Source organism: Anguilla anguilla, chromosome 14, assembly GCF_013347855.1.
Source record: "Anguilla anguilla isolate fAngAng1 chromosome 14, fAngAng1.pri, whole genome shotgun sequence".
Lineage (NCBI taxonomy): Eukaryota > Metazoa > Chordata > Actinopteri > Anguilliformes > Anguillidae > Anguilla > Anguilla anguilla.
In genome coordinates this window covers 32,285,382-32,297,976 of record NC_049214.1, presented here as the reverse complement: position 1 = coordinate 32,297,976, position 12,595 = coordinate 32,285,382, and the positions used below count along the sequence as shown (strand labels likewise).

The window sequence follows — 12,595 nt, the reverse complement described above, 5'->3', positions numbered from 1 at the left end:
CATATAATTCCAGGATATACCCATATATACTAATTCGAGCTAAATCCAGTTCCAATTTACATTCTTGAATGTCATTTTTAGATATGAAACACCTTTATGACTGGCAATGTCACTAACTCAATCAGTCAGTAACTCAGTCAGTAATTCAGTCAGTTAATTAATGGTTCTTGAGGCAAATTTGAAGAGTGAGGATAGATGGATGTCTGTAGCAAGGTTCATGTAAATCGGACTCACGGAGTTATGACTTTTCAAATGTCAACATTTTGACCCTTAATTATAGCGCCCCCATCAGGCCGATTAGGGTCTTATTTCTTGGGCAGCACTTGCACACAACTTCCAATCAATGGGCAAAATTTCATGTCTCTACCATTTACCATCTCATGGGAATTTGCACAAACATTTCTGAAGAAGATTAATAATAAACCAGCACAAAAGCAAAAACAATAGGGTTTCAGCCCTTCGGGCTTGAACCCCTAACCAGCAAAATTAAATCAAACCGAAGATAAGTAACTTGGAATTGCTCAATCAACAGTCTAGATGAACTCAGCGGTACAGCTTAGCATGGGGTCATGCAGCTAACAAAAATACAGGCCACTACAGATGGCGGTTTTCCTAAAACAGGCCACCACAGATGGCGGTTTTCCTAGAACAGGCCACTACAGGCAGTGGTTTTACTTTCAGCCAGGAGCCACCAGTTCAGCTGTCATGCCTACAGGAACCTGACGCCTACAGGAATCCGGAACATTCCGCACACCGATTTCAATACTCTCAACACAGAACAGCTCAAACCAAACATATTTCTCCAATATAGTCCTTTTGCTATTCATATGGGATACAGGGGGAGAGGGACAGACATTACCTCTGACAACTATAAAACAGTGAGAAGCCAAAACTGCATTTTTGGATGCCAGTCTTGAAAACACATACACAAAAAAACCAAATACTCAGTGCTGAATGTGAGTGAACTGTCATAAATTTTAATGGAGGAGGAAGAATGCTTTGAAGAGTAGCTGTGGGAGTTGAACACACACACGCAGACACACACACGCGCGCACACACACACACGCACACAGTTCTGCCGTAAAAGGTGCAATATTAAATCAACACTTATGAGGCAGAGACAGCTGGACCATAGATAAATTACTGCCTTTTATTACAGAATCATTTTAATTACTGAGAATTATTACAGTTTATAATTATGGAGGTGCTCGCATGCAAAACCAGGATTGGCAGAGGGATTTCTGCGTGGTCGATGTTTTGGGGCGTGCCCAGAGAGTTGAAGTCCTGGGGCTTAAAACAGGTCGAATTCCAGACTCCACTTAGCAAAATACACCTGTAGGAGGTATAATAATCCTGGCACTACAGCAAGATTTAAGAGAATTTACTCACAGAAGGAATGGCTCTGTACAAAATATACTTGTTTATCTAACATGTCACTTATCTGATTGGCTTATCTGAGAAAAATAAAAGCACTGATTGGTTTGCAAAGCAGGGAGGAGGCATCGGTCTGCATTTTTTAAAGTCCTATTAAGAAACTCTGCTAGCAGCTGAGTTTCAGCCAAAACAAAGTTGCACCTGAATCAGGTACTGAATCAGGTACACCCTCAAGGGCAAATCCTTTCACCCAGCCCTTAGCCAGAAGGAGTCTTCACAAGGGACTGTGCTTGGAATGGGGGGGAGGGGGGGTCTGTGTGCTGTATGTACCAACGGCCGACAAAACAAACAGCCCCCCACCCCCACCCCAACAACCCAGATGAACCACAGGTTGTTCTTATTTGGGCAAAAATGAGAGACAGGTTGTGGGGGTGTGGTCATGCTCTACCTGTTTATAATGAAAATGGAAAAACACAGAGGTTTTCTTGGGGGGGGGGGGGGGGGAAGGGGGGTTTGGTAGACAGCGTTACCGGTGGGACAGGATGCCACTGGCATCCCCAAACCGGACAGACAGGTGCTGTGAGGAGCCGTGAATGGGTGTAACGAAATCCCCGCCTATCAAACGCCACGCAGTCTTTCAGTCTTTTTGTGTGTGCAAAGGGTGGAGCCATGTGGTGACACGCACCCCCCCCCCCCCCACCCCATGAGGTGTACACACACAGAGCTTAGTAACAAAGGACAACACCACTTTACAGACCCTGGGGGTTAAACACAGACACTCCACTGTACAGTTTGAGTCAGAACCTCTATTCCGGATCAGCCAATCAGGGCCCGAATCCTGGGCCACAGAGCCAGCTCTTTTTTGTTGCGATTGGTTGATTATTTTGCTCGTTTTGTTCCCTTCCTCAGAGTTTATCAGTATTATAATGGCCAGGCTTGTGCTCATTGCTAAATGTCACCACGTGAACTTCCTGTACTGCCAGCATGGGGACTCAGGTGGCAGTTCACACCTCAGTGGACAAACCTGTTCTGAGGTACAAACATATTTTTGGCTGTAACTGAGCTGCTAAAAAGTTTTCAGTGGACTTAAATTACACTTCACAGTGACCCCGAATGACTTAAAACACCATCCAGGTGAGCACAGCCTTGGTGCACCCCGAGTGACTTGCAGCACTATCCATGTGAGTGTAGCCTCAGCAAACCCCAAATGATTTATAACACTATCCATGAGAACACAGCCTTGGTGCAGCCCAAATGACTTATAACATCCCTGCTATGGCATAGCTGCAGGTCATTCAGCCAGCACTGTCCCGAATTCAAGACTATTGACGCTTCAACCTCATACAAGTCTTTCCATCAAAACAAATCCCAAATTTCCTGCTAGCGGTGAACTTCCCCTGAAAAGCTAAAGCCCTAAAAGACACACAGCCCTGGCGTTCCAGGACTGACAGCATGCAGCGGCCTGCATTCAATCAACATTAGTCCTTAGCCTTGACTTCCTAGCAAAGCAAAGCAGTGCGCGCACTTTCTCTTCACAAACGCAGCTTGGCGAGCTGCTTCTAGCGATCGCTAAACTCTCAAAACTGTTTGCAAAGAACAAAAAATGCACATTTGCATTTAATTGTTTGTCAGACAAAGTTAAAGACAGACTAACAATTAACTTTGATTATGTTGTCTGTTTTTTTTTTTTTTACAGATAAAGAGGAATGGCAGTGCACCCCCACTTTTTTTTGGTTTTGTTTCGTTTGTTTTTTTCTTTCGCTTGTGGGCGTGCGTAGCTGTGTGTGAGTATTTTGTGTCGGGTCGTGTGTGTTTGTATCTTTGTATATTAAATGTGTTACGTACCTTGTCTTACATGATGTATTGAGTGTTTTTATTTATTTGTACATTATGCACATTAGGTCTTATTTTTTACGTTTAATATTGTATATATTATGAGTTATGGAAATGCAAAAAGTACAAATTTTTTTTTTTTTTTTTTTTTTTTTTAAGTAAAAGACAGATGATGATTGAATCCAGGGCAGTGCGAGGGCCAGATGGATCTCTCTGTCTCTGGAGCTCAGATGTGTCCAAGGTCGCTGTGGCCAGGGACTCGAGAACTGGAGCCCCACATGCCTTTTCCACCCCACAGAGTAGCTCTACCGTTTCCAGCATGCATGACTGCCAGCCAGGAGACTCAAACGCAAGGGCAATAATGCTCGCACAATACTACCTCACACAATACTCACACAATACTACCTCACACAATACTCACACATTACTCCCTCACACAATACTCACAGGGTACTCGCACCGTACTCACACAATACTCAATACACACAATACTCCACACATCAGACAGTGGGCCGGGTGACCGTATCACTCACTGACCTCTTTCTGCCAGCGCCGCTTTGGAAACGCTTACTCCAGCAAAAATTATCCTCTCACTTGCAAATCTCCTTTACCCGCAGACTACAACAACCATGGCTTGTAGCATTTACACTCTTACACACTATCCATTTATACGGCTGAATGTTTCCTCAACAATACTGGAGAATTACCCAGCTCAAGGGTACAACTGCAAGCCTCACCAAGGAACTAAACCGGCAGCTGACACATTCAAACCCCAGTTCCCTAGCCACTATACTACACCGTGACCTTTACATTATGACCCCTAACCCTTGCCTTCACTGCCATCACAAAACCTGATTTTTATAACTCTTTTCCTGGTTAACTGGTTAACACTTTGCTCATTATAGATGAAGGGCTTTCTTCCCAATAGAAGTTTAACCACACTATCCTCATTATAGACATTTAACGACTCTTACCTCGTCTTCCTTGCGTTTCAGCAAAGCGGCCGCCTGCTTGGACATTGCGCTGCTCTGTGCCAGACTAACACGGGGCTGCTGCTGTGGCTGTGGGCTCAGGTGTGTGGGGCGGCCAGGTATTCTGCCCTCCTGTTTTTTTTACCTGTCCTTATCAGCTTAGTTCAACACCCACCGCCGGGTTCAGGCTCTCAAGGACATACTGTAACGCTCACCTCCTTCAGTTCGCAGAAACAACGGCCTTCAGTTCGGGGTTTCTTCCTGTTTCCAGCCTGGGGGTTTTCCCTGTCACTGTTACCCTGGGGGGGGGGGGTGCCTAGGGTAACAGTGACAGGGAAAACCCCCAGGCTGGAAACAGGAAGAAACCTCGAGCAGAACCTGACTCAGGGAACCCCTTCTGCCACTGGCTGGCACCAATGAACTGACAAAAGCTGCTTACATACCCACCCATCCGTCCATAGATCCGTCATCTAACCTGCTTAGTCCTAGCCAGGGTCATATGGGGGTGGGGTGGTGTCTATCCCAGCATGCATTGGGCAAGATGCAGGAATACACTCTGGATAGGTCACCAATCCATTGCAGCGCGCACGCGCACGCACACGCACACGCACACGCACACACACACACACACCATTCAATCACACACTCATACCTACAGGCAATTTAGACTCTCTAATTAACCTGCATTTTTTTGGAGCGTGGGAGGAAACTGGAGTAGCCAGAGGAACAGAGACGCCAGCTGGGACCTTCTTGCTATCCATCACACCACTGTGCGGCATGCTGATGACATAATACACGCATAATAAACCGGAAAATGACAGTGCTTTAATGAGAATGTGCAACTGAAGCCAGGCAGGGATGACTCCGGTCGTGACGGGAGATGGGCTGGAGGGCCAATGGGTAACTCCTTCAGGTAGGTTCCATGTAGGAGTTCTAAGCAAAAGTTAAAGAGGAACTCCAGCCAAAAATCGCCATGTTGGCTCATATCTAGAATAATTCATCTGTGTGTCACGTATAATACGTATAATAGCTCACAACAGTCTGAAGCCACACCCCAAAGATTGATGTCAAAACACCTGTTCATAACACCTCCTCTCCTCCCACTGTAGAAAACGAAATACAAAAAAGAGGTTATATATCTCAATGACATCATCACTTCAAATGGTCTTTTGAAGATACAGGCAAAATACCAAATATTATGAGGGTAGGGCACAAATTGGGTATAAAACTAGTTCTCCTGTAACTAAAAATTCACCTGAAATGTTACCTCCCTGTAAGTACAACTCTTCATTGTATTACCAGATTGGCTATTATTGACTAATAATGATAAACACTAATATTAAAGTCTGCAATCCAGCACTCTCATACAAAGTCAATTTCAATCTGAATAACTGGTTAAATAAAATAATAGTATCTATAACCGACTGAGGGCAGAACTAATGCTGCCTGTTTGTGTTCTTACAAGAACACCAGCATAATTCCCTGCCGTGTCCCACTTACATCCATGGATATGTATTTTCCATTTTGTTCCTTTTTTATTTCAGTAATACTGTGTGGAGCAACGGCAATGCCATGGATATACAGTAGCTGCACCAACATCCGTGCTGACTGTACTGTATATGGTATCTCTAAATTAAGGGAGTCATGCACAAATATAGTCACAAAATATCCAAAATGAAGAAAGGGCACACAGGTGAAAAACCCTTGGATTAAACAAGGCAGAAGAGATTGGGTCAAACGAAAGCTAAGCGAAGGCTTCTCACGTCCAGCATGTCTCCAGGGCAGACGTCTGGCTCGCGGTCGATAAAGAAACCAGGGACTGGAAAAGGGACAGCACTGCAATGGCGGATCCCGACACACAGTGATTACAAAGAAAGAGCACCAAGCGCTGAAACCCCTTTCTTTCACCCAAAGGCCATTATCACCAAGGCAACGGCTGAACTCTTACCCAGCTAACAACAAGGGGCAGCACTAACACGGAGGCATCACTGTAACACGCAGCTCACAACACGGCAGTTACAAGTCCTCGTCTTTCGTACGTTTTCTTGCGGCAGGTTCGTAATAGTCCGTTATTCAAACAATTTATGTGGGTCACTTCAATTTTCAAAGAGCAACTGTACGCCACAGGCCTCTTTTATTCTTCCTTTTGTTGTTTAAAAAAATGCACGCATTGTTGAAAATCCTCTCGTCTCTACGTTAATGTTTTCAGGTTTTTTTGAGGAAGATGTGTTTCTGCCCCTCCAGAGGTGGACAGCCTGGGGGGAGGGAGGTGTAGTGTGTTCTCTGGGGTGAGGGAGGTGTAGCGTGTTCTCTGGGGTGAGGGAGGTGTAGTGTGTTCTCTGGGGTGAGGGAGGTGTAGCGTGTTCTCTGGGGTGAGGGAGGTGTAGCGTGTTCTCTGGGGTGAGGGAGGTGTAGCGTGTTCTCTGGGGTGAGGGAGGTGTAGCGTGTTCTCTGGGTTGAGGGAGGTGTAGTGTGTTCTCTGGGGTGAGGGAGGTGTAGCCTGTGGCATCTCTGCTTGTGCTGAGTCTCTCATCAGCAGCAGGAAACAACAGCAGCGCTATCTGGGGTCACTGGATCACCCCAAGAGTCCTGCATTTCATTAATGGCATTCAGCAATTTTTAGCATTTTTACATAGCATCCACTCATACAGCTGGACATTGCTGGCTATTGTGTTGTATTGTACTGAAGAAATTCAGGTTCAGGACCTTGCTCAAGGGTACAGTGGTAGTGTCCTACCTGAGCATTGAACCTGCAACCTTCAGATTGCAATCCCCACGAATGGGCACCACAGTCTGGTATCTGTTAAGGCTCCGTTCTAGTGCATGGATGGGTCCCATGGTCTGGTATCAGTTAACGCTCTGTTCTAGTGCATGAAGGGACCCTGCACTTCAACAGAAGAAAGCCAAAAGCTAGAAAAATGATTAGCATTCTGCTAATCACAGATTCTTCTCCCATCTATGAAGGGGAAAAAACCTGTCAGCTAAAGTCATAACCGCATAAGGGTGTTTCTCATCTGAACGCGACTCATTTTGCCCTTGTGAACATGAAAAAGATTCCAGGATGACACGACTCGCTGTGGAAAACTGACACAAACCAAGACAGCGTAAACAGTAGGTTTAATGTGGGTCGACCTCGGGAACAATACCAACAGGAAAACATCAGTGAGGAGAGTCTTATAACTCTCCGGATTCACATATGCTGTTGACTGTAAAAGCAAAACTGAAAACAAAGAGGGCCATTATTGATCGATACAAACTACAACAGCTCTGATTTTCTCATGCCAGCACCACGGAGTCAAAGGAAGCATTTCACGTGTTCAAGGGAATGGACGAACCAGAACCTGTTAGACTGGTTTTGGCTGTAGGATGAGGACAGGCACTTCTGAAATGGTCTGCTTTATCTCAGAAGGAGAAAGGGCACAGATTCTTCTTCCTTTGCTTGTAGGTCCACCAAATATTTCATAGATCAGTGGAATCAACTGTTATGTCTACACCAAAACGTTATCGCTTTTTTTCCATTTTCAGAGTATTACAAATTAAACGATGGACCTGGTGTTTTTACACAGTATTAAAAGAAAGTGTTACAGGTTTCACTGAACACAATGTCTTAACTGCCTTTTCTTTAAAAAACCATTAGGGAATCCAAATTTCAAAGCCTGGACATTATAGACACTTGAATTATTGAGACAATTGAAACTAACCGAATATATACTCTGCTCTTGTTCCTTTTATCATATTTCTTGGGCGTACAACCAAAATCTTACATGTAGCAAAGTTAGTTACAAAAAAGTTGTAGTCACAAAATAAGGTCTTTGTTTGCATAGTGAGGTAGCTTCCATTGAAAAACACAAGTTATAAAATATTTTGAAATGCTGTAAAAAGCTCTATATTCACATCAAGACCTTCCCATTTTCAGGTAGTATTGCATCCTGTTCTGGATGACAACAGAACAACACAACATCAGCATTACCACTAAAATGATAATTAGTGAAATTCATTTATGAAGCACTCTTCAAAACAGTTAAGTGCTTCATTGAACAAGAACAAACACAAAAAATAATGCATAAATTACAAAATACACTCAACACAACCCAACAGTTAAAGTACTTCTGTAAATGTCAGAGTCGCAAAGAGCTTCCCACGCAAGCGATAAAAAAGTGCACAGGTTATTTAAAATCAAAATAATTTAACCCTTAAAATCCCATAAAAAAGGAAGTTTTCATCATGGGTTTAAAAGAAGACCGATTTTGTCAGACCTTCAGACAGTCAGTGCCATGACTGGGAGCCCAGGTGGCAAGACACACATCAACTGGGGAGCAACAGTGTCGACCACAGTGCTGGCTGATGTGGTAAGATAACATACAGGCTGAGCAGCAATGCTGGATCAGCGATAGAAGAATGGAATCATCAGTCCCATACAAACCAGTGACTGTATAACAGGGACTGTCAAACACACAGACAGGAGTAACTGCTAAGAAATGATTTTTTAAAAAGGTCAGAACGTTTAAAATGTTCTGACCTTTTATCAGAACATTTAAAAGCCTACACTCCATGCAAACAAGATCAGGTTTCAGTGCTAACATTAGACTCCGTAACAAAAACAAAGCAAGGCCTAGCCGTAAAAAAAAGGCCATCTTACAGGTACAACAATGAGCGATAAGCGTGAACGACTGCATTTCACAGTCACTGTAGACGTTTCTTTATGCATAATATCTTCATTTGCTGGGATATATTACTGATTGTTGTGAGTGGTCGCATGTTACTAGGAGATAGACTAAATTTAAAAAATCATATAATGTTCATTGCAGCAACACTCCTCAGATATGAAATTATTTGGTAATGGAAGATGGAAAGCGTGGACACCTGGGTACTGACAATAAATGATCTGTGAATAATTACGAATTTAATGTCAGAAAATGGCAAAGAACAAAACCTGGAATACGTGAAAGTGCAAAATTATGTTATAAATTAAACATGCTTTCAACGTCCTTAATTGATCAAGAAACTGTCTCTGACAAAAACCAGCATACACAAGGGGTCCGGTCCCCAGGACCGAGTCTGAAAGCCGCTGAGATAGATGTGACAACTGCAAGCTAAGCTCTCGCCATTGTATTCCAAAGCACAAACCTATGCGTACTTTAAAGAATACTGGATGAGTGATATTAAATATTTTAATACCGAAGCAATTTATCCACTCAATATCTGTACAGGCAGCGATATTTCCGGACACTGGTCACCTGTGTCCATTGATTGTGCACCCAGAACCACAGCCAAACAATAATCCTTGTTACATTATGTCATTAGGCCCCTGACTTCTCAGCTAAAGAACACACTAATGGCTTTTTAGAAACTAAAACTACTAAAATATTAAACAGTTATTGTCAGCATGTTATTGTACCACGGTATGTTTCGTCCGAGTGTTTTAGGAGTGCAATGCACGTGGGGCGTTTAGAATTGGGGGTAATTCTGACCGAGAGTTCGTCAAAAATCTATAGACGCATCAAACACGGTTTAGTGGCCGGCTGAGAGCTACGCATTAATGGTGTGAAACCAGGCAACCAGTTCGAGCGTCTACGCCAACTCACCACGTGACAGTTTCTGTAGGAGGCATTTGTGCCAGAGTGGGCAGGAAACGCAACTGCAACGCACAGGCATGAGGAAATTCTACACTATTGTGACAGAAAGAACAACACGAAGTTGCGATTTATTTATTCGACAAAATGTATCGCAATGACATTCTCTATGCGAAATTAAGCAGCAAAAACTGTTCATCTGATTCAATGCAGGATTTCCTGAGCAATGCAAAACAGATGTCAAAAGTTGCAACAAATGGTGGTGGCAGATAATTTCCCAAGAGCTGATTGTTTATTTGCATTTACGATTTGCATAAAACTCCTGAGCCGGGGAACTTGAGACGAGAAACTAACAGAAATAGAGTTCGCGGGCGCCCCTCGGCAATGGTGTGACAATGACAGCGTTTTTTTGAACAAGTTCGACTGCATGTTTCTTCGGTCTTTCAGCATTTCCTTGTTGTTCTTACCAAGGTTTTCAACTTGGCCAGATGTTCTATACGTAGCCTACACAATGAAAGGACTTGTATTTTTTGTGGTTTTCCATCAGTTATTTGTTATAGCTACACTACTCCCGTTTTCTTGTATGAACAGTGGCCTGCCGATTTAGAAACGTACACGTGGAATCCGCATATAAACACACATTATACGACTCCAGAAACACTAAAGAGGATGACAGAGATGACAGGAAACAGAGATAATGAACTGAATTTTAACACTACACACAGGTTGGTCAATGGCAACGACTACCTAAACTTAAGTCAAACTACTCTATATGTGGCTGGCATTCTCTCGTTCGGCAGTTCCCTGATTATAAACAAGGATATTCCGCGTTACTAAGTAGCATTTGTTTTGTATAGGCTGCGTTTCGCTAAATCTCCGCGATGATTGAAATGCCAGATCAAAACTCGATTCGCTTTTCCGTCGTCTTTTCGCATAGTGGGCCTAGGCTACTACTGTAACGCTACATGACATCCCTCTAGTCAGTATTTTTGCACCTAAAATGGCCCATATCCGCAGAATACGTACACCTTTGAGCGTGATGTAATAGCGAAAAGCACCTGTCCGCTCAGCTTCACCTGCACGCGTATGCATGCGTCTGTCAAATGAAAAGACACATCGGAGAAAACATTATTACCCCCACATCAACGAGGGTCCCGTAAGTCTTTAAACACAAGGTTCAAGTCATTCTAAAAACAAACCTCAAAAACCATTTTGTAGTGTTACCTGCTGCTTGTCAAAGTGTTCTTTCTCCGCCCCCAAACTGTGTTCGGCTCTTCGGCTTTTCATCCTCGAAGTATTCATGTTCCAGTATTCCCAGGGGGTCTTGTCGGTATATTTAGCCCAATATTAGCAATCGACGGTACATCCGCTCCCCCCACAGTATTACGGAGAAGACAGCATGTGGAAAGACAGTTGAAGTGTACATGCAGGTGATGTGTTCTGAGACGAGCCAATGGAAACGCAGCCTCATCGAAAGCACTGCACTCGCAGGGGTGGGAGGGGAGGGGAACTGCTCTTTTAAATGAATGTAGCTGCATCACGGGAGACGGGAGGGCGTATTATGTTCACGATACGTGGATTCCTTCCTAAGGTGGGGGGATGAAACAAATTTTAAATATCGGGACAGGGTAGTAGTACAAGAAAGGTGTCACGATTTACCGCGTAGATCATAAGTGGATCTTGATTGCTAAGTAGTAGGATGGTGCATGGCGTTCTTTTAGAAGAATTCCATTGCACTTACGTGCAGTACGTCATTCCTCGCGCTGCTGAACAGACGCGTTTGCAGCTAGGAGTAGGACACTGTAAGCTCCAAGAGGACACAGTTATTGTTTTGTAGTAAATTTATTTTTCAGTAATGTATGAACCATTTCGACAGTGCGAACAGAATATAAAACTGTAAAATGGACATTTTTACAAATTAATTTACAAACGCCCTTATAAAATTAACTTAAGTATGTGCAGTCTGTCTAGAATGCTGTATGTCTGGAACGATCAGCTACCTTTAAATGATGTTAGCACCACGAAAGAGAGGTCTAAATGGTTGTTATTGTTATTATTAGCACTTCTCAATTTACTAACACTCGACTTCAATTAAAAAGTTAACGGAATACAAACTTTTAAAAAACAAGTTTTCTCATAAAAGTTTGAATGGTAAAAAAGGACTTCAAAAGTTTTAAAATGTCAGATTCTCCCGTAGCCTAGAAGAATGGCATGACTACACCAGTGCAATACGAAGGAATGTTGCTTCTGACAACAATTCCAAATGCTCACTGTCCCCACAGGCAAACTACATGTGAAAAATCAGCTCAGCATTCTGACCCAGCAAGAACACAAATCTCTTGATTGCATAATTCACAACACTGCTATTTATACATTTGGACCTGAGTTGTTCTTTAATAGTCAAGTAAAAAAAAAAAAAATCAGCTGTAGAAAAAGCTTTAGTGTCAATAATTTAGCATGTATCAAATTTCAACTGGCGAGTGTAAACCCCCCCCCCCCCCCCCCCATGTGAGAGTTCAGCTGCTCAAGCAATCGGGCAGGATTATAGCAACCAAAACTGGAACACATGACAAACACAACGAAGTGCTCTTCCCCCTTCCTGAAAAACCGGTTTAACACGACAACTGATTAAAAATAGGTTACAGTCTAGTTAGTGGCTTCATATAATGCATTTTTAGGCAACCAGTCAATTGCAGGACAATAGATGCAGTTCGACGCTGAAGAATTACTCATCGCCAATCACCAAACTGTATTGCGTGCCTTTCAGCTTACTTTTGGCGGTGAGGTTAAATGGCACACTTCTCACGTTTTTCCCTTACCCGGACTGTAGATATTTACTTGAGA

The 12,595-nt window shown here is 43.2% G+C and overlaps 1 protein-coding gene across 1 annotated transcript in view; it reads right to left on the bottom strand.

Moving 5' to 3' along the window:
• The window catches only part of LOC118212518 (huntingtin-interacting protein 1-related protein-like), a 37,068-nt gene extending 25,824 nt beyond the window's left edge, over positions 1-11,244 (bottom strand). Inside the window, exon 1 of the mRNA XM_035390450.1 lies at positions 10,976-11,244. Within this exon, the coding sequence (XP_035246341.1) occupies positions 10,976-11,053 (78 nt within the window). The 5' untranslated portion in view covers positions 11,054-11,244. The remainder of the gene's footprint in view (positions 1-10,975) is intronic.
• Between the last annotated feature and the right edge of the window lie 1,351 nt (positions 11,245-12,595).